This window comes from Heteronotia binoei, chromosome 5 (assembly GCF_032191835.1).
Source record: "Heteronotia binoei isolate CCM8104 ecotype False Entrance Well chromosome 5, APGP_CSIRO_Hbin_v1, whole genome shotgun sequence".
Taxonomy (NCBI): domain Eukaryota; kingdom Metazoa; phylum Chordata; class Lepidosauria; order Squamata; family Gekkonidae; genus Heteronotia; species Heteronotia binoei.
Genome location: NC_083227.1, coordinates 18,335,959 through 18,358,327, shown reverse-complemented (window position 1 = coordinate 18,358,327; position 22,369 = coordinate 18,335,959). Strand labels below are relative to the sequence as shown.

At 47.3% G+C, this 22,369-nt stretch overlaps 1 protein-coding gene across 1 annotated transcript; it reads right to left on the bottom strand.

Moving 5' to 3' along the window:
- Positions 1-4,637: 4,637 nt before the first annotated feature.
- LOC132571087 (uncharacterized) lies at positions 4,638-15,550 on the bottom strand. Its single transcript, XM_060237758.1, has 3 exons — positions 15,310-15,550; positions 10,005-11,987; positions 4,638-6,244 (listed from the first exon to the last, which is right to left on the bottom strand). The coding sequence occupies exon 2, from the start codon at positions 11,935-11,937 to the stop codon at positions 10,006-10,008; it is 1,932 nt and encodes a 643-aa protein (XP_060093741.1). The 5' UTR covers positions 11,938-11,987; positions 15,310-15,550; the 3' UTR covers positions 4,638-6,244; position 10,005.
- Positions 15,551-22,369: the final 6,819 nt, after the last annotated feature.

Below are 22,369 nucleotides of genomic sequence, written 5' to 3'. Positions count from 1 at the left end.
TGTAGCTGGATGATCATGCTGAGGAACCTTGGGGGACATCCTAAACGTTCCAAGATTTGCCACAGGCCTTTCCTGCTAACGGTATCGAAAGCTTTGGTAAGGTCGACAAAAGTCACATACAGAGCCTTGTTCTGTTCCCTGCATTTCTCTTGGAGCTGCCTGAGAACAAATACCATGTCGGTGGTGCTCCTGTTAGCTCTGAAGCCGCACTGGCTCTCTGGGAGGAGTTCTTCTGCAATGGTGGGCACCAGTCTGTTCAGGAGTATTCTGGCAAGGATTTTGCCTGCGATGGAGAGCAGAGTTATCCCCCGGTAGTTGGAGCAGTCTGACTTTTCCCCTTTGTTCTTGTATAGGGTGATGATGATTGCATCGCGAAAGTCCTGTGGTAATTTGCCTTGTTCCCAGCAGGTGACAAGTACTTTGTGAAGTGAGCTATGTAGTACTGTGCCCCCATGCTTCCAGATCTCTGGTGGAATTCCATCAACTCCTGCTGCCTTGCCACTTTTCAGTTGCTTGATGGCTTTAACAGTCTCTTCTAGGGTGGGGATCTCATCCAACTCTGTTTTCACCGGTTGAAGTGGGGTGAGGTGGATTGCTGAATCTTGAACTACGCGGTTGGCACTGAAGAGAACCTGAAAATACTCCGACCACCGGTTCAATATGGATGCCTTGTCTGTGAGGAGCACTTGGCCGTCTGCACTATGCAAGGGACTCTGAGCCTGATATGATGGACCATATACTGCCTTCAGGGCTTCGTAGAACCCTCTTAAATCACCAGTGTCTGCACACAGCTGGGTTCTCTCTGCAAGCTTGGTCCACCACTCGTTCTGAATGACTCGAAGCTTGCGCTGGAGGTTGCTACATGCAGCGCAAAAGGTTGCTTTTTTCCCAGGACAGGAGGGCTGAGCAAGATGTGCTTGGTAGGCAGATCTCTTTTTTGCCAGTAATTCTTGGATCTCTTGATTGTTCTCATCAAACCAGTCCTTGTTCTTCCTTGTGGAGAACCCGAGGACTTCTTCAGAGATCTGCAGGATGGTAGTTTTTAGGTGTTCCCAGAGTGCTTCTGGAGAAGGGTCTGTGGGGCAACTGAGGTCCTCAATTCTTGACTGGAGTTTTGCCTGAAAGGCAGCTTTAACTTCGGCTGACTGGAGGCTGCCAACCTGAAACTTCCTCCGAGGGATACCTCCTCTCCTGGGTGTGGGTTTAAAGTGAAGACGGAGATTGCAGCGTACAAGACGATGATCCGTATGACATTCTGCGCTGGGCATTACTCGGGTGTGTAAGACATCTCGAAGGTCTCTCTGGCGCACCAGAATGTAGTCGATAAGGTGCCAATGCTTGGACCGTGGGTGCATCCAGGTTGTCTTCAGACTGTTCTTCTGCTGGAAGATAGTGTTGGTGATGGTGAGCTGGTGCTCCATGCAGAATTCTAGCAGGAGGCGCCCGTTGTCATTGCAGTTGCCAATGCCGTGTTTGCCAAGTACTCCTTTCCAGGCTTCCGAGTCTTTACCTACTCTGGCATTGAAGTCGCCAAGGATGATCACCTTGTCCTCTGTAGGGGTCTTCCGTACGAGGTTGCGTAGATCAGCATAGAACTTGTTCTTTTCTGCAGGATCTGCTTGAAGGGTTGGGGCATACACACTGAAGAGTGTTGCATGCTGCTTGTTTTGAAGTGGGAGGCGCATGGACATGATGCGATCTGAGTGACCTGTTGGAAGGTTTTCGAGTTTGGAGGCAATGGAGTTCCTGACCATGAAGCCAACGCCAGAAAGGCGGCTCTCAGCCTTTGACTTACCCGACCAGTAGAGGGTATAGCCAGCACCGTGTTCTTGAAGACTACCTTCCTCAGGGAAACGGACCTCACTGAGAGCTGCTATGTCGATATTCAACCTGAGAAGTTCATGGGCAACTAGAGCAGAGCGTCGTTCAGGGCGACCACTGCCTACTGTGTCAAGCATGGTTCTGATGTTCCAACACGCAAGCTTTAGTCTTTGCACACTTTGTGAGGCAGGTGCATGCCTTTTCTTTGTTGTTATTTTTCGACCGCAAGTAAGGATGCCCGTTGACCGCGGCTAGCCAACTGGGGTGGGGGAGACGAGCTTTGTTTAGGCCACCTTTTCTAGGCCCCTCTCCGTGTGGAGCAAGCAGTGCTGTCCCTAGATAAGGCTGCTTGGTCGTTCAGGGTGCTGCCGAAAGATGCTTTCGTCTCCGGGTTAGCATCAGGCGACCAATATCCTGAACCGCCTACATGCAGGATCGGGACTGCGGCTTCCAGTGGCACCTTCCACCTGCCGTTTCACCCCTTGCCTATCGCTGCAGGACTTGATGTGTTGTGGGTTGTGTGTGTGGATATGCCCTTCAGGCCTGCGCAGAGGAATTTTTTAGGTGAAGCGCAGTGTGCGCGGTACTGGCTCCACCCTTTCACCTGGGGGTCATCTGCCATGGCCCAGTAAGCCGGGACGCCGGCAGTGAGTCCTCCAGGTGGTAGGTGTTACATTAACGAGCTCTATCTGCCCGGGTTTGATGTTAGAGTTTTCCTTCTCTTAGGCTGACGAGGTTGGTGGGCCCAGCCTGCCCATCCGGTTATACCGCCGGACACTTCGGTCGCACCATGACGTAGCAAACTCTGTGAAAACGGGGGGGACCAGCGAGAAGGTGTTGCTACGGATGCAGTAATGCAGGAGAGGCCATTGCAGTGACCATCTGCCAGGCATAGCCAGACAGTGACCACGCGGCGTTCACTACACCGGGAGAGGAGAGGCTATGTATTGCGCATGCACTTTCCCTGGGGGGGTAGGATTCCCAGAGGGAGCCCACCCCCCACCCCCACCCAGGAGGGCAGGATAAAAACGGAAGAAAATAAATAAACGAGGTGCTCTATTTTTAGTTCTTTCTCTGTCTTCCTTCCCTTTTAAATGGCTTATTCTTACAATCCGCCAAACACTCCCCTTAGATTCCAACTGTAGCAGATGTAGTGGAACATTTAAGATGGAACTAGGTATTCCATTTTGCATTGCAATTTGGCCCCACCCATGATAACGTTAACTAAATCAGCTAAAGAGTCTACCCATTTAAAGGGGCCAATTTACATTGTTAGCAGTTCATCTTTTGGAGACTCAAAGCAGATTGTGCAATTAAAAACAAGCAATAACACAGGATTACAAAGTAAGTACAGAGCACATTAAAAATAATAAACGACATAAATTAAGCCCTAGTACGCAGAAAATATTTAGGGAGTAATAATACCCACAAACCCTGGCAATTAATATCAATTACAACAGTTTAAAACACGTTAGCGTCTAACTGACTAGAATAAAATTTTCTTGGTTTGAATAAAATCCAGATTCTCAAAATGGCAGCACTGCTTTAAACTGCTGTATCTTTTACCTTACCTCACAAGCATATCGCAGAATAGCAGAGGCTTATAGATCATTTTATTTGGAGTAAAAAAAAAAAGCCAGGTTGTCTCCTAACGTTTTTCCAAAACCAACCCCCAAAGTGGGGCAAGGGAGATGCTTGGAGGTTCTAGACCTATCTCTCCGTTACTCAGCATCTTAATTTAGAAATACCTTTCTATACATTTCAGGGAGCTTCGGTAAAACATAGCCCAACATAGAAGAATCCTGTTGCATCCAGAGGCAATATATGTACCATCCCAAAAACATTAAACAATCCTTTTCTACTACCCTTAAATCTGGGACAAAGACTATTTGTTCCAGAAACTGGTTCCAGAAATTTCTGCAATACAGAATTTTTTTTAAAAAATACATGAAGAGATCTTTTAATTCTGAGGAATAATCTGCAAAAGTTAAACAATGTGTCAAAAAGGATTTATAAGTACCCTTCCTGGTGTACTTCCTTGGTTTCAATACCTCTAGGTTCAACAGTGGATAAACACCCCCAGATGTTAAAAGACAATTTACAAGAGAACTCAGTTTCAGAAGACAACTTACAAGAGAACCTGCATGTTTAGAAATGGATTACCAATAGTTCTTCTTACCATAACACAAACTATTTTCTTTTCTTTACAAAACCTTAGGAGCAAGTGTTTGGCATGCAGTTCCAATCTACGTCCTCAGTGAATGAGAAGAGTATTTGCATGAACTCCACATTTTGATCCTTTATATGGACAACTCTGCTTTTTACTTCTCCACACATCAATATAAGAGAAGTGTCCTGTAAGCTCTACTCAAGGTGGCCTTTACTCCAGAGGTACCCCACAATGTATTTATAAAATACTTTAGCCAAAAATTGGAAGAAATGTGGAGGAATGGATACCTCTTATCATGTCTGGTATAAAAGTTCATCATTTTAAAGCCCTGATTAAACAGCATATACAAAAAATAGCAGGCTATACCATTCCCTTATGAGCTAAAGTACAGGTACATCATTCCCATCTGAGTGATACTACTTGATACTGAGTGATACTACTAAAGTGATACTACTTGAGTATACTGAACACAAATACCTCCAATTCAGAACAGTTTATAAATCTGCTGCTATTAGTTGCTAAAAGGCAACCAGTATTTTTTTTTGCTACACTTTTTTTCAAATGTAGGTCTAAACAAAAACAAAGCCAAACTGTAAAACTGTACCTTAAACATACGATTTATAAAATAATGCAAGCAGCGTCAGAGTTCTCTAGCTATGTAGGTAAACTTTATTACGAACAGTTGTGCCATAATGATTCTCATGGGTTTCTATTATGATAACCAAGATGCATCTATACATAGATTTTGTTGTATTTACATCATTGTGTTGCTAAAAATTATGTCCACTAACTTCTTGTGACAAATTTGGCGTATTTGTCAATGTAACCTGTGATTAACCTGTTGAAATAAAAGTTTTAAAAATTAAAAAGGCATACTATGTGTAATACATACAAATGAAACAAAACTGGATTATAAAATTAGAGAAAAAGTACAGCAGTATGCCATACACAATGAACAAAGCAATGAAAACTAACATTTCACAGACATTAAAACCCTGCTAACATGCGTGGAAAAGGGGGGGGGGGGACACAACCTCACACATATTGTATCATGGAGTATATTTTACCCCAAGAACTTCTCTTCCTGTGGTAAGGCAAACATGCTCCAAGTCATCGGCAGGGCCTGTATCTCTTCAAAGAAATTTTAAAAAAAGATTCCCCAGAGCAGTGTTTGCCTTGGGGGAAAAACTCACAGAGCATTTTTTAAAAACCCTACATTTGTACTCTTTCCCTGCCTCCAATCGCCACCTCAGTCTAGATGGGGTTTTTTTGCCCACTCACAAAACCCCATAGGTACTTTTATTTATCCCTTCTCCCCGCTTGGGTATTTTTAAATCACAAGGCTACTCCCCCCCCAAAAAAAACAAGTATCGAAGAAAAAAAAGTCACAATGGCTTGGATCCCCTGGTAAATCTCAGGAGGCAGAAGGGAGTCCCAACACCGGAGCAGGATTGCCTTGCCTCACCCCTTCTCACTGCAGCCCAAAACAATCCCTCAGAAGTGCTGCTCTGGAGGTAGACGTCCCCAAGAATAGGTAAAGGAGGGATCTGGAAGTCTGCACCATGTGGCGGGAAGTGGCAAAAACTGTCCTCCCACCCTTCTGTTAGTGGAAACTTTCCAGAGGTTCTAATTTTGCCTAAAGGTTCCTCGTTTTGTGAAAAGCCTCCCCACTACCCCGAGTCATTTTAAAGAAAACCGTACAGATACACCTTCCAGAATCAGAGAGAATACTCACAATGATGGTTTTAAATGGCACCGAACAATTAAAAAAAAAAGTAATAAAATAAAATCTCGGAACTTCTCTCTACTCGTGGAAATCAACAGCCTGAAAACAGACCCACACAAAGGATAGCAAGTGAAGACAGTCTGTCTGTCCTTGGTTCCCTTCTTTTGCGCTGGCAGCCGATGGTCCGGGTGCCAGCAGCAAGGGGAGGCTGAGGGAGACAGCCGACGGCTCCTCCCTGTGCTACGGGCAGCGGGTCTTCTGACAGTCGACTGCGAGGAAGGCCGTTTAGGCTGGCTTGCACTGTGGCGCTAACACCGGGACTCCAAACACAAAGACGACCTCCACGCTTCCAATTCGCCCGCTGCACAGTAGACTGAAGAGGAGAGGACAAGAGAGGATGAATCCGTACAGCGGCTGAGCTCCAACAACGCCTCCCAAACCAGTTCAGAGTTTTCTGGCGCATCCGCACGACGCCGGCTTCCAATTGTTCCCTTTCCTTGGTGTCCCCCTGGTTGGCCGCAATCTCCCTGGAAAGACCACAGTCAGAGTCAGCACACCAGCTAGAGGCTTAGTTGCTCATTGTCAGGACTCACCCCACACTGGCACCATCTACTGCCACCGTCCCCTCACCGCTGCCGTTTTCCCCTCCATGCCTCCGGAGGGCTTTTTGCCAGATTTAAAATAAAACAACCATTTCCCATTTCTGTGGCAAACAAGTTCCTACAGATATATTTTTTCAAAAAGCCCTGCAGTGGCATGGTGGATGGCGGGGAAGCAAGCGCAAGGGGGGGATGGAGGGAAGTGCATATGTCAGGGGTGTCAAACTCATATTGTTATGAGGGCCAAATCTGACATAAAAGAGACCTTGTTGGGCCAGGCCATGTCGGGCTGGGCCGAGTGTGTTCCTATTTAAAATTAGGTAGCAGATAAAACTTTATAAAGGAGACAGACAAATGCAATTAAAGACCTTTTTTAAAAAAACCTTAAAAACATACTTAAAACATTAGCACTCATTGGTCTTAAAGGTGGGGGTTTTTTATTTCTCCCATGGGATCCAGGGAAGTGGGCAAAGGAAGCTCTGGCTCTTTCCTTCCTTCCCCAGGGGACCAGAAGGGGGAGGAGTCTCAGCCAATACAAGGTAGAGAAGCTTGGCTCAGTAGTCTGTTGTGCGGCTGAGACAGCCTGGCAAAGCAAGCTATCCCTCCCCCCCTCCTCCCCAATAGAGGAGCCTCAGCCAATGGAGAAAATAGAGGTTTTGCTCTGTAGCTCCTGTGCAATTGGGCAAAGCAAGCTGTGATGCAGAAGGAAACAAAAGAGAAAGGGAGAAGGAAGCAGATGACAGCCAGTTGCTCAGGGGCCTGATAAAAGCCCTCCGGAGGCCTGATTTGGCCCCGGGGCTGCATGTTTGACACCTCTGGCATATGTAACCCACGTCTGAAGTTGCTTCAAATGCCTCTGCATTCAAAGCAGTAATCAAGTCACAACAGAGAACGATCTGCATGTGGTGCAGCCAGAGACTATACTGAAGACATTTGATTAATTGATGGCCACTGTCCCCTTTCCACCTCCTCACCTTCTTCCCAGAATGCCAAGGGTGCAATCTTACACCAGCTCAATCTAGCACACATCACAGACGTGTCTTATACTGAATCAGACCGTGAGTCCATCAAGGTTAGCATAGGCTACTCAGACTGGCAGGAGCTCTCCAGGGTCTCAAGCTGAGGCCTTTCCCATCAGCTACTACCTGACTCTTTGAACTGGAGAGGCCAGGGACTGAACCTGCAACCTTCTCCTTGCTAAGCAGGTGCTCTACCACTAAGCCACGGCTCCTCCTCAGTCTCTTTGAACCTACCCGGCATTCTATGAGGGATGCATCCAGGAGGCTTGACATATCCCTCCACATTCAGAGGCAGTCAGCCTCTGAATCCCAGAGTCATAAGGCAACATCAGAGGAAGGCCTTGAACTCTATGCCCTGTTGCTGGACCTCCAGAGGCCACTGTGTGAGACAGGATGCTGGACTAGATGGACAACTGGTCTGACCCAGCAGGGCTCTTCTTTGGTTCTTAAAAAACCCTAGCCTGATGAATAATTCCAGAGAATTTGAATGTTCACACATTATTTTGTGTCACTTCAGTTGGTTGTAATAATAACTATTTACATAACTTTTGAGTTTGGATTTTACATAAGAGGAGCTGGGAAGGAGGAGGAGGAGGTCTCAGAGTAGCTTGCTATCTCTTTTCCCTTAAGAACATAAGAGAAGCCATGTTGGATCAGGCCAATGGCCCATCCAGTCCAACACTCTGTGCCACACAGCGGCCAAAACCCAGGGACCATCAGAAGGTCCATCAGTGGGGCCAGGACACCAGAAGCCCTCACCCTATTGCCCCTCCCAAGCACCAAGAATACAGAGCATCACTTGCCCCAGACAGAGTTCCAAAAATATGCTGTGGCTAATAGCCACTGATGGACCTCTGCTCCATATATTCATTCAATCCCCTCTTGAAGCTGGCTATGCTTGTAGCCGCTGCCACCTCCTATGGCTTGTAGCTGCCACCATCTCCTCTCCCCACAACAGACACCCTGTGAGATAGGCAGGGCTGAGAGAGCTCTTTTGAGAACCGCTCTGAGAGAACTCGTGACTGACCCTGTGGTCACACTGGGCGCTGCCTGCGAAGGTGTGGGGAATCGAACCCGGTTCTCCCAGATTTGAGTCTGCACTCCTAACCACTACACCATACTGGGTGGGAAAGCGAGGGAACCAGGGGGCACTCGCAAGAACCAGCATCTTAACAGCAGACAAAGCCCTGAGGAGGAAGGAAGTGTGCTGCATCTCAGAAATGAAATTCACACTGCTTTTGGAGAGCCAGTTTGGTGTAGCGGTTAAGTGCGCGGAATCTTATCTGGGAGAACCGGGTTTGATTCCCCACTCCTTCACTTGCAGCTGCTGGAATGGCCTTGGGTTAGCCATAGCTATCGTAGGCGTTGTCCTTGAAAGGGCAGCTGCTGTGAGAGTCCTCTCATCCCCACCCATCTCACAGAGTGTCTGTTGTGGGGGGAGAAGATACAGGAGATTGTAAGCTGCTCTGAGTCTCTGATTCAGTATAAATCTGCCGTCTTCTTGTTATTTTCAAACAATGAAACAAATTAGCATCCCTATCAATTTTGCTGATCAAAAATATTTCATAGAAAACAGCATACTTCTACCCTGAGCATCAAGGGAAGAACCAGTTTGTTAGCATTGCACTTAGTACCACGAAGTGAACAGAGAGAGAGGGATTGGCAGTGCTGCAGATCTGAAGGCAGGCAGCCCCTGGGGAAGCAACAATCAAGAAAGCTCCAATTTCAATAACAGTTTCTTAAGCCTCGTGGCACAGAGTGGTAAAGCTGCACTACTGCAGTCCAAGCTCTCTACTCAGGACCTGAATTCGATCCCGGCGGAAGCTGGGTTCAGGTAGCTGGCTCAAGGTTGACTCAGCCTTCCATCCTTCCGAAGTGGGTAAAATGAGTACCCAGCTTGCTGGGGGGAAGGTGTAGATGACTGGGGAAGGCGATAGCAAACCACCCCATAACAAAAGAAAACATCATGATGTGACGTCACTTCATGGGTCGTTAATGACTTGGTACTTTTACCTTTAAGACATTATACAACTTATATCTTATCCAGTATTCATAATGCAGTATTTATATTGGTGTCAATATCAAAATATCACAATACAGTATTGTAACATTTTGATATTGACACCAATATAGATACTGCTTTATGTCTACTGCACAAGATAGGATTGTGTCTTAGGAAACTGTTATTGAAACCGGGGATTTTTTGATCGTTGCTTCACGTGTGCCCCAGTTCTCCCACTGTATGTTTGGATTAGTTCCTGGGGAAGGGCTCGGGAGACACAGCCTGTGTGTACTACAGACTATTCCAGGGGTAGCCAAACTTGCTTAACGTAAGAGCCACATAGAATAAACATCAGATGTTTGAGAGCCTCGAGACATTGAATGTCAGATATTTGAGAGAGGAAGGAAGGGGAAAAGATGGAGGAGGGAGAGAGAGGTGGAAAGAAAGCAACTTTAAATGCATTCTCCAAATCACCACCTGGCTTGGTTAAGTGATTTAAAGAGAGAAATGCCTTTTCCAAGTCAAAGGGTGGCGGGGGCTTCAAGAGCCACACAATATATGTGAAAGAACCACATGTGGCTCCTGAGCCACAGTTTGGCCACCCCTGAACTATTCCCACACTGACCCATTAAGCTACTTAAATAATTCAATATAATTAGGTTTTTACCTTAAAACTGGATCGCCAAGGGAAAGGCAGCACCCTCCGGTTCTTCCTTTTTAAACCTGTATTTCTGCTGACCCCTTGCAGCTCTCAGTAGCTCTGGGTTCCTGTACAGGAATTCATGGAAGTCCGCACAGGAAATATTGAAGTTCAGCTGGACCTGCAGCTCGGCTTTCACCACACTGTCGCTCAGTCTGTTTCTGTCCTTGCTCCACAGCTGGGCCATGAGACTGTAGATTTTCTCACAGAAGGTGTTGGACACGGGAATGGAAAGCACGAAAGAGACCAACTTCAGCAGCTGGCTCTCCGCACGCTCCGGGATTTGCCTGAAAACTTTCACCCACCGCTGATCTATTCTCTGCTCCTTGGAGACAATCTCTTCTCGGAACTTCTGCAGAACGCAATACTCATTGTAGAGCTGGTCGATGTCTATCTCAATGCGGAGGGCTGCCACCAGAGCCACCAAATCCGGCCACTTGACTTCGTTGTTAAGCGACAGCACGGCCATCGGCTCAAAAACGGCAGCTTTGAAATTGTAACACTCCTCCAAGTATGCAATGCACTGTGTCAACATGTTCTCCGCTTCCTCGGTGAATTTTTGGTTGTCAAAGACAGAGATGTTGCCCAAAATGACTTGGGCGGATCTTCCATAGAATTTGTCCTCTCTTCTTCTCTTGAGCTTGCAGTGGAGGCCTTCCAAGACACCGTGCAATTCTGTGCTGCCGACATGGTCGCATTCCAGTTTCTTCACAGCGTCGGAAAATATTCTCATCAGGTTGTGCACAAAGTGAACGTAACAAAGAGGGAGAGACTCGTGCTCTTCCGCATTGAACGCTTCCCACACGATCTTCACGCACTCTTCGTCCCCTTCTGACAAGAAGTACGCCCTCAACACTGACCAGTTTTCGAGGACGCGGTCAATGGCGGGCAGGAGAGCAAGCCACCCCGTCGATACCTGCTGAAGCACATCTTTGTAGTCTGTTTCCACAAACTCAAAAAACGACGTAAGGGACTCGGTCTTCTTGGGTGAGGACGAAAACTCGCTGTATATCTTGAAAATCAGGGTTTCTACGTCAAAACTCAGCGCCCTCATCCCCTTTTTGAGGCAGTTGTGGATGACACGGCCCATACACCCCACTTGTATCAGTCCATCATTAAGTTGCTTGAGGTCCTGGAACACTGCCCAGTGCTTTGCAAAATCCACAGAGGCATTATCAATCATGTAAGATGACACTCTGCTCACATTGAGGCCATTCTCTTGCAGAATAATGGCGATCCGTGTTGCAATCGAATCGCTTGTCAATTCGTTGTAGAAATCAAGCAGGCCGTGCTTAATTCCCTCGGTCACCGAAAAGTAACGCACAGTGACCGGGAAGAATTTCTTATTCCTCTTGTTGGAGGCATCCGATCCAATGGAAAAATAAGGCGCAGCCTCCAAGTCCTTCAGCAAAAGTTCCCGCGACTTGGGGGCCAAGACGCTTTCCGCAATGCTGGTGGCTTTCGTCCGCCCGCAAGACATTTTTCTCGCCACGACCGAATCAGGTAAGATCCGCGAGAGCGTTTTATACGCACAAGCTTGGCTCGCATAACTCAGATGGTGCACAATGCTGTGATATACCTGTCCTACCTCCGCCGCTGTCACCATGTCTTCTTGGGAGAAGTTTGCTTTGTTAAAAAAAGTCACGATTTCTGGCATTTCTTTGCGTTGTTTCTCCAGTTCTTTGTGCTTGGAGCTGTCTGCGTGGCTGGTCACTGCTCCTCTTCCCTCATATTTTATGGAGAATCCCTGATGGCACAGAATGCATTCGGCCGTCACCATGTCCACTTTGTGAAGCCAGCCTCTGAACGCCTCTTCTTTGCACCATTCATCCTTAAAGTAGCAATAATACTTTCTCTTCTTCACTGAGCTAGTGGTTGTATTCCCCTCACTGGCATCCATGTTGCCCTGATCCTAATGTTCTGTCCGTATTTTTGAGCAAAGTCTGCTTCCTGTAAACAAAACAACAACAACACAAATTGCCTTTCATTCTATATAGGTCACAGCCCACAAACACACCAGGTAGGCAGTTTCCCCCATCACACAACATGACAGCTGAAGGATGTTGCATGGTTTCATGTTCCACAGCACTCCCAGTTTGGGAGTTTGGTGTAGTGGTTAAGTGCGTGGACTGCAGCTGCTGTGAGAGCTCTCTCAGCCCCACCCACCTCACAGGGTGTCTGTTGTGGGGGGGGGGAAGGTAAAGGAGACTGTGACTGCTCTGAGACTCTGAGATTCAGATTATAGGGCGGGATATAAATCCAATATCTTCTTCCCTTTCAGAGAAAATGAGACTGAGGAGTATGAGCAGAATCCATCCTTTTGAGCTCCACAGTCTCATTTAGAAGTTCTGTGTAGCCTGAAATGCTGTGAAACCTCTGAAGAACTGATACAAATTTAGTTAAATATTTAATACGCCACTTTTCTCCCCAACGGAGACCCAAAGCAGCTTACAACGCCCTTCTCTTCTCCTCCATTCTGTAGGTTAGGCTGTGAGTGACTGGCCCGAGGAAACCCACTGAGCTTCCTCAGCAGAGTAGGGATCCAAATCTGAGTTATCCCAGATCCTAGTCTAACTCTCTAACTACAGGGTCAGATCTAGACTAAACTGCAATTCCCACTGATCCTCCATTCCCACCGTAGACCCCCTTTTCGTGTGATTCCTCTGAGTTCCCCATCTCAAGGAGCACTGCGTGTGCGTGTGGGGGGGGGGAGACTTTTGTTTTGCTGAAAGAATAATCTGGATCCAGCCCACAGTCCCCCACAGAACATGCCCCTCCCCACTGCTCTTTATCCACAATTACTAAGAAAAATAAATGTACAACACATGCTTCTCTCCCCCCACCCCCCTCCATCTCCAGCTCACACATGGTGTTGCTGGGGGATCCTAAGGAATACGGGGAGTGGGGGGAGAAGAGAGATTAAATGCTCATTGAGAAAGAAGTTCTCAATGCAAAAATCTGCAAAATCAATACACTGAGGCGACTCTTAAGCAGGTCTAGGATCGCAGTCATGAACCACTTGCAAACAAAGGCAACGATCTGTAAACTTCTAGGAGTATTTCAGATTCAATCTGAAATAAGCGCATTCCTAAACAGACAGCTCCAAGCGGGCAGCCGTGTTGGTCTGAAGCAGTAGAACAAAGCAGGAGTCCAGTTGCACCTTTAAGACCAACAAAGTTTTATTCAGAAGGGAAGCTTTTGTGTGCTCTCTAAGCGCACTTCATCAGACGATGATGATTCCTAAATACTCGTCTGATGAAATGTGCTTACAGCACATGAAAGCTTCCGTTCTGAATAAAACTTTGTTGGTCTTTAAAGGTGCAACTTGACTCCAACTTTGTTCTATCCCTAAACAGAGTTACACCCTTTTAAGTCCTTGGAGGCCAATGGGTGTAGAATGGTGCAACTTTGCTCGGGATTGCACTGGAAGTTTCTCTAGATCCATCAGTGTGGATTTTCAGGTGTCTTGCTTTTCCAAGCCCACCCTGTGGGATGCCTTGCCCCTTGGCTCACAACCCAGCACATGCTCACTGAGAAGTTCTATTGGACTCACTATCACATCACTGTAGTCCTCAAGATGCAAATATGTTTTCATTGGTGTCTTGCTCTCTTCATTTCTCACTTTCCCTGGTTGCAAACAGAGACAACCAGAAAATCTGTGTGTGTGTATAGGCCACTGTGTGATGCAGAGTGTTGGACTGGATGGCCCATTGGCCTGATCCAACATGGCTTCTCTTATGTTCGACCACTTCTACAGAATTAATGCTGCCATTTAACAGTTCTTTTACTTTCTTGCTTAAATGCACTGGCTGAACAAGGATTGGCTAGGCCTTGACACATTTTTTCTTAGGCTCTAGGCTCCATCTAAAAATGTAGGTATTCGTTTTCACAAGCAATGTAACTATTGCCAAATATGAAAATATCAGTCATGTCTATTCTGGAGCAGAGCAGTGTATAATTGGTAAGAGTATTGTAGAAGCTTCATAAATCACTTGCAGAAGGTTAACAAATCTTTGCACTCTTACCGCAAGGCACAAACCACAGCCTGCACTGACAAGTATAATTCAATTAATTAAGCACTCCTCCTTGTTGCAGTTGGGATGGTAGCCTCACAGGGAACATGTCTCTTCCTCACTTTCTGAGCTTACCTCTTTCCCAGGCCAAGTCCATAATTTTGCCATTTACATCAGTATGTATCTAGTGCAGGGGTGGCCAAACAGTGGCTCAGGAGCCACACGTGGCTTTCATACATATTGTGTGGGTCTTGAAGCCCCGCCCCCCCACCCTGTTGGCCAGCTTGGAGAAGGCATTTCTCTCTTTAAATCACTTCTCTAAGTCAAGCCAGCCAGCAGCTTGGAGAAGGCATTTAAAGTTAAAGTTGCTTTCTTTTCACCTCCCCCTCCCCCAATCTATTTGCCTGCCTGCCCTCCTTTTTTCCTGTCTTGCAGCTCTCAAACATTTGACGTTCATGTCTTGTGGCTCTCAAACATCTGACATTTGTTCTATGTGGTTCTTATGTTAAGCAAGTTTGGCCACCCCTGATCTAGTGCATTTGGGACCTACTCCGAGCCATCTGAATGAGTCTGACATGCTGCTGTGTGTTATAGTTTGGCATGAGCCCGGACAGAATTCTGGGGCGCTAGCTGTTAGGTGACAGTGAAAATTTCCTCCTCAATTGGAATATCATACCTGCTCAAAATGCACTTTCTGGCTTGGCTCTGACCTCAAAACTTCTACGGAGGGGCACCTCTCTATCCAGAAGCATGCCTCTCCCCCCCCAGCCCCCCATATCCAGCTGCAGCTCACACAATGGTGTTGTTGGGGAATCCTAAAGAATACGGGGGGTGGGGAGAGAAGAGAGATTAAATGCTCATTGAGAAGGAAGTTCTCAATGCAAAAATCTGCAAAATCAATGCAAAACCGGCTCGCCCCCTTCCCTTGTCGTTTTTAGCCTGAGAGTACGACTGTCTACAATTATTTTTTTTAAAGTCACGTACAATTTCTCACCCCGCCTGGACCCATTGCTTGCTACGGGGGACAAGGGCGGCGGGGGGGTGGGTGGGATCAGGGCCACAATATGCAGGGGTTTCCTTTGGGTCCCAGTGGGCTTCAATGCATATTTCTTTCTCATCTATTCATTTTTTAAAAAAAATCTTATCCGCGCCGTCTCCAAAAGCTCGCAGCAGCATGCCTAGTTGTCTGCTCTTCCGAGGTCGGCTGGCCTGAGAAAACCACCCACGAGCACCCGACACCAGCTCCAAACCCTTGTTACCTTCTCCTCCTCGGTCCCCGCTCTCTCCTTCGCTCTGATGCAAACGCTTCTTTGCTTGCAAGGCTCTCGGACTCTGCTTTCGGCGTGGGGGGGGAAAGGTCGGCCCTCTCCGATGCTAGCGAGAGGGGAGAAAAGAAGCTCTCTCTCCCTCCCCCCCCCCCGCCGCTCTAGGAACCACCCGACTTCCCCAGGGCCCTAAGCATTCCTCTACGCTCTTCTACCAAAGAGACGACACCATCGCAGGGATTCCTAGAGGGGTGCGACCTACATCCGGTCGGCTCGCCAGCGGATGCGCAGCCCGAGTGCTTCCGGAAATGGGGTGGGTGAGTTGCAAGCTATCCCTGGGGATTTGCATGGTGCCATGCGGAGCCTGTTCCCGGCAGGGTGGAGGGTCTAATCGTGGCTCCAGGAGAGGAAAAAAAAGTTTGCGTTGCAAATGCAGAGCAGTCGCTCTACCTGAGCCGCGCTCCTTCCTTCAAACACATGAACCGGCCCGACTTTAAGTTGCCAGCCTCCAGGTGGGGCTGGAGATCTCCCGGAATGGCTGCCGATCTTCAGACGACAGAGTTCAGCTCCGTGGAGAAAATGGCTGCTTTGGGAGGGGAGGGCTCTGTTGTATGTTATACCGTACTTAGATCCCTCCTCTCTCCAGATCCCCACCCAATGTTCCCTCTAAGCTGCAGAGTCTTGGGAGCAAAAATTCTACTTTGTGAGCTTCTGGCATTAAAGTTGTGAGCTACTGCATAAATTATCGTGCTCTGGGGACATCCTTCCTGAACTAAGACCAAAATCTGTGAGCTAGCTCATGCTAACTCAGCTTAGAGGGAACACTGATCCCCACCTTATGTCTCCAAATCACCAGGAATTTCACAACCCAGAGTTAGCAACCTCAGCTCGCCTTCTGAGTCACACCCCTTTTACCTCCTCACAAGCTGCGGCTCTCAGAAACAAAAGCCGTCTAAGTTAAGACTTGCCAACAGGACTGAAGAAAAATAACCCACCCCTTTAATACAAGCTTGACGGAATGATATGAACAGCTTTCTTATGTCAATTGCCACACTGAGACGTTTTTTTTCTCCTGGCCTATTCAGGGCTGTGACCCTCAGCCTAACCTACATCACTGTGTCATTGTGAGGCTGAAACAGGGCAGGGAGAAGAATGCATGCTACTCTGAACTCCTAGGGGGAAGGACAAGAGAAAAATATGCTTGTCAGGAGTGGCCAAACTGGCTTGGGGAGCTACATGTGGCTCTTTTGCGCATATTATGTGGCTTTCAAAGCCCACACCACCCTGTTGCCCAGCTTGCAGAAGGCATTTGTCTCTTAAAATCGGGTCTCCAAGCCAGCTGACATTGGGGGGTGGGGTTGGAAAATGCATTTAAAGTTAAAGTTGCATTCTTTCCAACCGTCTAACCCCCCAAATCCATTTTCTTTCTTTCTCTTCCTGGCGTTCATGTCTTGCAGCTCTCAAACACCTGATGTTTATTCTGTGTGGCTCTTATGCAAGTTTGGCCACCGCTGCACTAGATATTTCCCTTGTTTTAAATGCATTTTGTTTCCCTTTACCAGGAAGCTGACACCCCCTCAAAAAAAAAAAAAGCATTCAGCCACCCCCAGGAGTTTTGGCATCAGTGCCAGGGAGGCAGCTTCCTGGTGCAGTGCTGGAGGGTGTCTGTTTCTTTGGGTGAGAAAGCACGAGACTAGGGACTGCTGGATGTTTTTATAGCATTTGTTTTATTTAAAAATACCTAAGAGCACAGGTGAAGGAAAAGAGCAACCAATTTATTACCCCACACCAGATCTCTACAGGGAGGGGTGGCAACCTGCTGTTATTCCTGGAGGTGCACAGGTGCTCCTGGGAGACCTGCACTGAGCCAAAGTTGAGACTAGAAGACCTCTTGCATCACTTCAAACCCTAACTTTCTGTGATTCTGTCTTGCACCCTAAGGGCTGCGTCATTTTCAGCTTGCTCTGCTTTACAATCTGCTGAACAATTGCTTTACATCCCACCTCTCGCAACTGAAGTTCCAATGCAAGGAACACCCAACAAGACTGGGACTCATTCTGTGGCTTGTGGAGAGCTGCATTGGCAGTTGCCCTCAACCGAAAGAGCCACACATGTATGCGCTCATGAAGCTGCCTTATATTGAATCAGACCCTGGGTCCATCAAGGTAGCACTGCCTACTCAGACGGCAGCTCTCGAGTCTCTGGCAGAAATCTTTCTCATCATCATCTTTTTTCCTTTTAAACTGAAGCTGCTGGGGATTGAACCTGGGACCTTCTGTGTGGCAAACAGATGCTCTTCCACTGAGCCATGTTTACTCCAGTCCCTTCTATGAAATGTGTAACTCAGAAAGGCTGACAGCTTTCCAGTTCCTTCATTGGCAACGGCTACAAGATGGGAACCACCTGTCAGCTACAAGTCGTAAGAACATAAGAGAAGCCATGTTGGATCAGGCCAGTGGTCCATCCAGTCCAACACTCTGAGTCACACAGTGGCCAAAAAATCAGGTGCCGTCAGAAGGTCCACCAGTGGGGGCAGGATGCTAGAAGCCCTCCCACTGTTGGCCCTCCCCAGCACCAAGAATACAGAGCATCACTGCCCCATAAGAACATAAGAGAAGCCATGTTGGATCAGGCCAGTGGTCCCTCCAGTCCAACACTCTGTGTCACACAGTGGCCAAAAAATCAGGTGCCGTCAGAAGGTCCACCAGTGGGGGCAGGATGCTAGAAGCCCTCCCACTGTTGGCCCTCCCCAGCACCAAGAATACAGAGCATCACTGCCCCATAAGAACATAAGAGAAGCCATGTTGGATCAGGCCAGTGGTCCCTCCAGTCCAACACTCTGTGTCACACAGTGGCCAAAAGAATCAGGTGCCGTCAGGAGGTCCACCAGTGGGGCCAGGACACTAGAAGCCCTCCCACTGTGCCCCCCCACAAGCACCAAGTCCCACTAGGCAAGAATCTTGTCCACTTTCCTGAGACTTGGAGCAGGTTCAGAAGAGCCACTGAATAGCACTGCAGCCAAAGGAATATTTTTGATGGAACTGCCTTTTCTGTTTTGTTCTAGGATTCATGACAATATTAACAAGTCAACCACCGCGGCTATTATTACAGGGACCAGCCACAGGGAGCATTTTACTCTTTCCCTGCCCCAAAGCATTGCCGCAGCTCAGCAACCTTTTCGCCTATTGGGAAAAAATGTATGGGTAATGTTATTCTCCCCCCCCCCCCCCCCCTTCAATGGGAGGTGAAACACAGCAAGGGGAAACAGCTGCTTTATTTTCAGGTACAAGTGGGAAGTCAGAGTCCTTTTCCCCGCCCCCACCTCTGCATGGGTCCATTGAAATGATAGCCCTCAGTGCCTGGGACAGAAGGGATTTTCCTCAATAGACCAGACCTTCCTCAGCTCCACCCCACCACCCCCAATTATTCCTGAAATGCTGCTTCTGGGAGACAGAGACCCACCAACCTGGAGCAGCATGGCAAGTTGAAGGGGTGCAGGAAGAGAGGGGAATCCACAAAAAATCCTCCCCCTCGTTGGTATAGTCATTAAGTCCACAGACTTAATTCTCCACTTCTCCACGTTCGCCTCCCGGAGTGATCTTGGGTCAGTCACAAGTTCTCAGCAGAACAGTTCTCTTAAGAGCAGTTTCTGTCAGAACACTCAGCTCCACCTACCTCACAGGGTGTCTTTTGTGGGGAGAGGAAGGGAAAGAGATTAAAAGACACTCTGAGACTCCTTTGGGTATTGAAGGGTGGGGTATAAATCCAATATCATCTTCTGTATGTTGAAATTTCCCCAAGGATCCAAGCCAATATAGCAGGGGTGGCCAACGGTAGCTCTCCAGATGTTTTTGCCTACAACCCCCATCAGCCCCAGCCAGCATGGCCAATGGCTGGGGCTGATGGGAGTTGTAGGCAAAAACCATCTGGAGAGCTACCGTTGGCCACCTCTGCAATATAGTTTTGGCCAAAGGTTCCTTTTAGTCACTTCAAACAAAATCACAGTAATACACCTACCTGTATGTTGCCCCAGGAAAATTGTTTTCTCCTTTTTTTGGAAGCCTTGAAGGCAACGCTGGTACGGTGTCGGTGGGAAGACTCAGGTTCAAAGCATCAGTTTGCCATGAACCAGAGTGAGTAGCCTTGAACCAGTTCTTCTCCTGCCCTGTAACTTATCTCACCCAGTTGTTGTGACCCTAGGAGAGCCAATGTGGCGTAGCTATTCAGGTATGGAGAGACCAGGGTTCAAAAATCTGCTCAGTCATGAGCGTCACTGGAAACTGCTGGAACTGCAGTCATGAGCGTCACTGGAAGCTGTTGGGACTGTTATGAGGACAAAATGGGGAGGGAAGAATCATGTACTGGTGGTGGAAATTGTCCTCCAGTCATAGCCGACTTGTGGCAACCTTGTAGGGTTTTCAAGGCAAAAGACATTCAAAGGTGGTTTGCCATTGCCTGCCTCTGCACCCCACCCCTGGTATTCCTTGGTGATCTCCTATCCAAATACTATTGACCAGGGTTGATCTTATTTAGCTTCTGATTGGATGAGATCTGGCTAGCCTGGGCTATCCAGGTCAAGGCAATCATGTACTGCCATACATTTATTCTAAGCACCTCAGGGTGGGATAAAAAGTTAATAGATAAAATGGTATCTATATGGAGATACATACATGCAGGGCTTTTGAGCAGGAACGCACAAGAACGCAGTTCCGGCTGGCTTGGTGACGGGGTGTGGCCTAATAGGCAAATGAGTCCGTTGGGCTTTTTCTGCAAAAAGCCATGTAACTGGTGATGTCAGGGTGTGTGGCCTAATATGTAAATGAGTTCCTGCTGGACTTTTTCTACCAAAAAAGCCCTGCATACATGCATACCCTGTGTATACTTGTGTGGGAATGTGAAGATCTGGTTTGAGAGTACATTTTTTATTCACCCATCAGCCGATTCTGTGCTCTGGCTTGAGGTCACTGCAGATAAACTGTTCCTAAATGCCAGGGCTTTTTTTTTTTTTTTGAGCAGGCACACAGCTCCAGCTGGATTGGCAGCAAGGGGTGTGGCCTAAAATGCAAATGAGTTCCTACTGGGCTTGTTCTACAAAATCTTTCTACTTTCTGCAGGGCCTGTAAGACCGAACTGTTCCAACAGGCCTTTGATATCTAACCGGGAGAGAACTGCCACCCCACATCATTATAGAGTTACTATAGAGTAAACCGCCCTGAGCCCGCCTCGGTGGGGAAGGCGGGATATAAATCGAATAAATAAATAAATACTATGTGATCACCATCAGAAGAAAAAAAGAACTCGCTTATATTGTAGTGGTACAGCACCACAAAATGGTTTTAAATTGTAATTATGTTTTATTAGTTTTAACTTGTAAATATGAATGTTGTTAGCCGCCCTGAGTCCGCTTGCAAAGAGGGTGGGATAGAAATTTAAAATAAATAATAACCAAAAAAGCCCTGTATGAACCAATGGTGCCATCAGGGGGTGTGGCCTAATATGCAAATGAGCTCCTGATGGGCTTTTCCTACAAAAAAGCCCTGCTGAATGCAAAGGTTCTGCTTTTCACTCTTATGTAAAACCCCAGATTGCTTTCCACATCTCCTTGCCTTTTTTTTTTTTAAAGCCATTTCTGTCAGTAGCCAGTTGTGAAGATTCTGTTGCCAACAAACACTGGGTGACTCTTGGGGAAAAGTGGTTGGTTTTGTTCAGTTGCTGGAGGTTTGGCTATTCCCCTTCAAGGAGAGAGAAGATGAGGAAGCAGCAATTCAGTGCCTTATTCAGAAAGGCATTGCAGAACCTTGGGCCAACTGCAAGAATGGCCCTCATCTTCACAGCTAACTGGTGTTCTTACCTTGTAGAATTAGGCCTGACCTGCTGAATTTAGGGTTGACAACTGGTGTGAAGGAAAATGTCCCTGTCCCTTTAATAGAAGCTTTAACATGTAGAAATGGACTGTGGTTTGTTTGTGGCATCTGAATAAATCTATGCTTTTAGGTTACAGTAATTCTGATTCACAGAAGTAAATCCATTAAGAGATCGCTGTATCTATTATGTGTTTTGGGCATCAGAGTTCATTACAGATTTAACAATAATGGAGCAGAGTATAGAGATGTGGGGATGGAAGAAAAATTGAGAATATCTGCTTATTGCATTGAGATCTGCAAGGAAGAAGACGACGACTGCAGATCTATACCCCGTCCTTCTCTCTGAATCAGAGACTGAGCATCTTACAATCTCCTATATCTTCTCCCCCCCCAACAGACACCCTGTGAGGGGGGCGGGGCTGAGAGAGCTCTCACAGCAGCTGCCCTTTCAAGGATAACTCTTGCGATAGCTATGGCTAACCCAAGGCCATTCCAGTACGTGCAAGTGGAGGAGTGGGGAATCAAACCCAGTTCTCCTAGTCCACACACTTAACCACTACACCAAACTGGCACCAAACAAATGCTAGGCTTGATTCCCTGGCTCCTACTGCGCCTGCCTTGGCGGGGAGGGCGAGGTATAAATCAAATTAAACATAAACATAAAACAATTCTGTGACATAAAACAGACAGGCGACACCCTTGGACATATTTTAGAAAGAGCTAAACCTGGCTTTTGCCCCAGTGGTGGTAGAAAGTGCCATCAATTTGCAGTTGACTTATAGTGACCCCCCAGGGCTTTCAAGGCCGGAGATGAGCAGAGCTGGTTTGCCCCTGCCTGCCTCTGGATAGCAACCCTGGACTTCCATGGCAGTCTCCCATTCAAATGCCAACCCTGCTTAGCTTTTGAGATCTGATGAGAGCCTGGGCCATTCAGGTCAGGGCTGCTTAAAAGGTACATATTGAAGTATAAACTTTAGCAGATGGAAGCCTTTTATTGGCAGGGCTACCGAGAGCTACCATGGGCCCCTGGACAAATTTTTCGTCTGACCACCCCCTTATGCCCCTGATTCAAACTAAATATAATCTTAAGAAGAAGACTGCAGATTTATACCCTGCCCGTCTCTCTGGATCAGACTCTGAGCGGCTTACAATCTCCTGTATCTTCTCCCCCCACAACAGAGACCCTGTGA

Excerpts from the sequence above, each read along its gene's own strand:
- LOC132571087 (XM_060237758.1), bottom strand. The coding sequence starts at position 11,937 with ATGGATGCCAGTGAGGGGAATACAACCACTAGCTCAGTGAAGAAGAGA.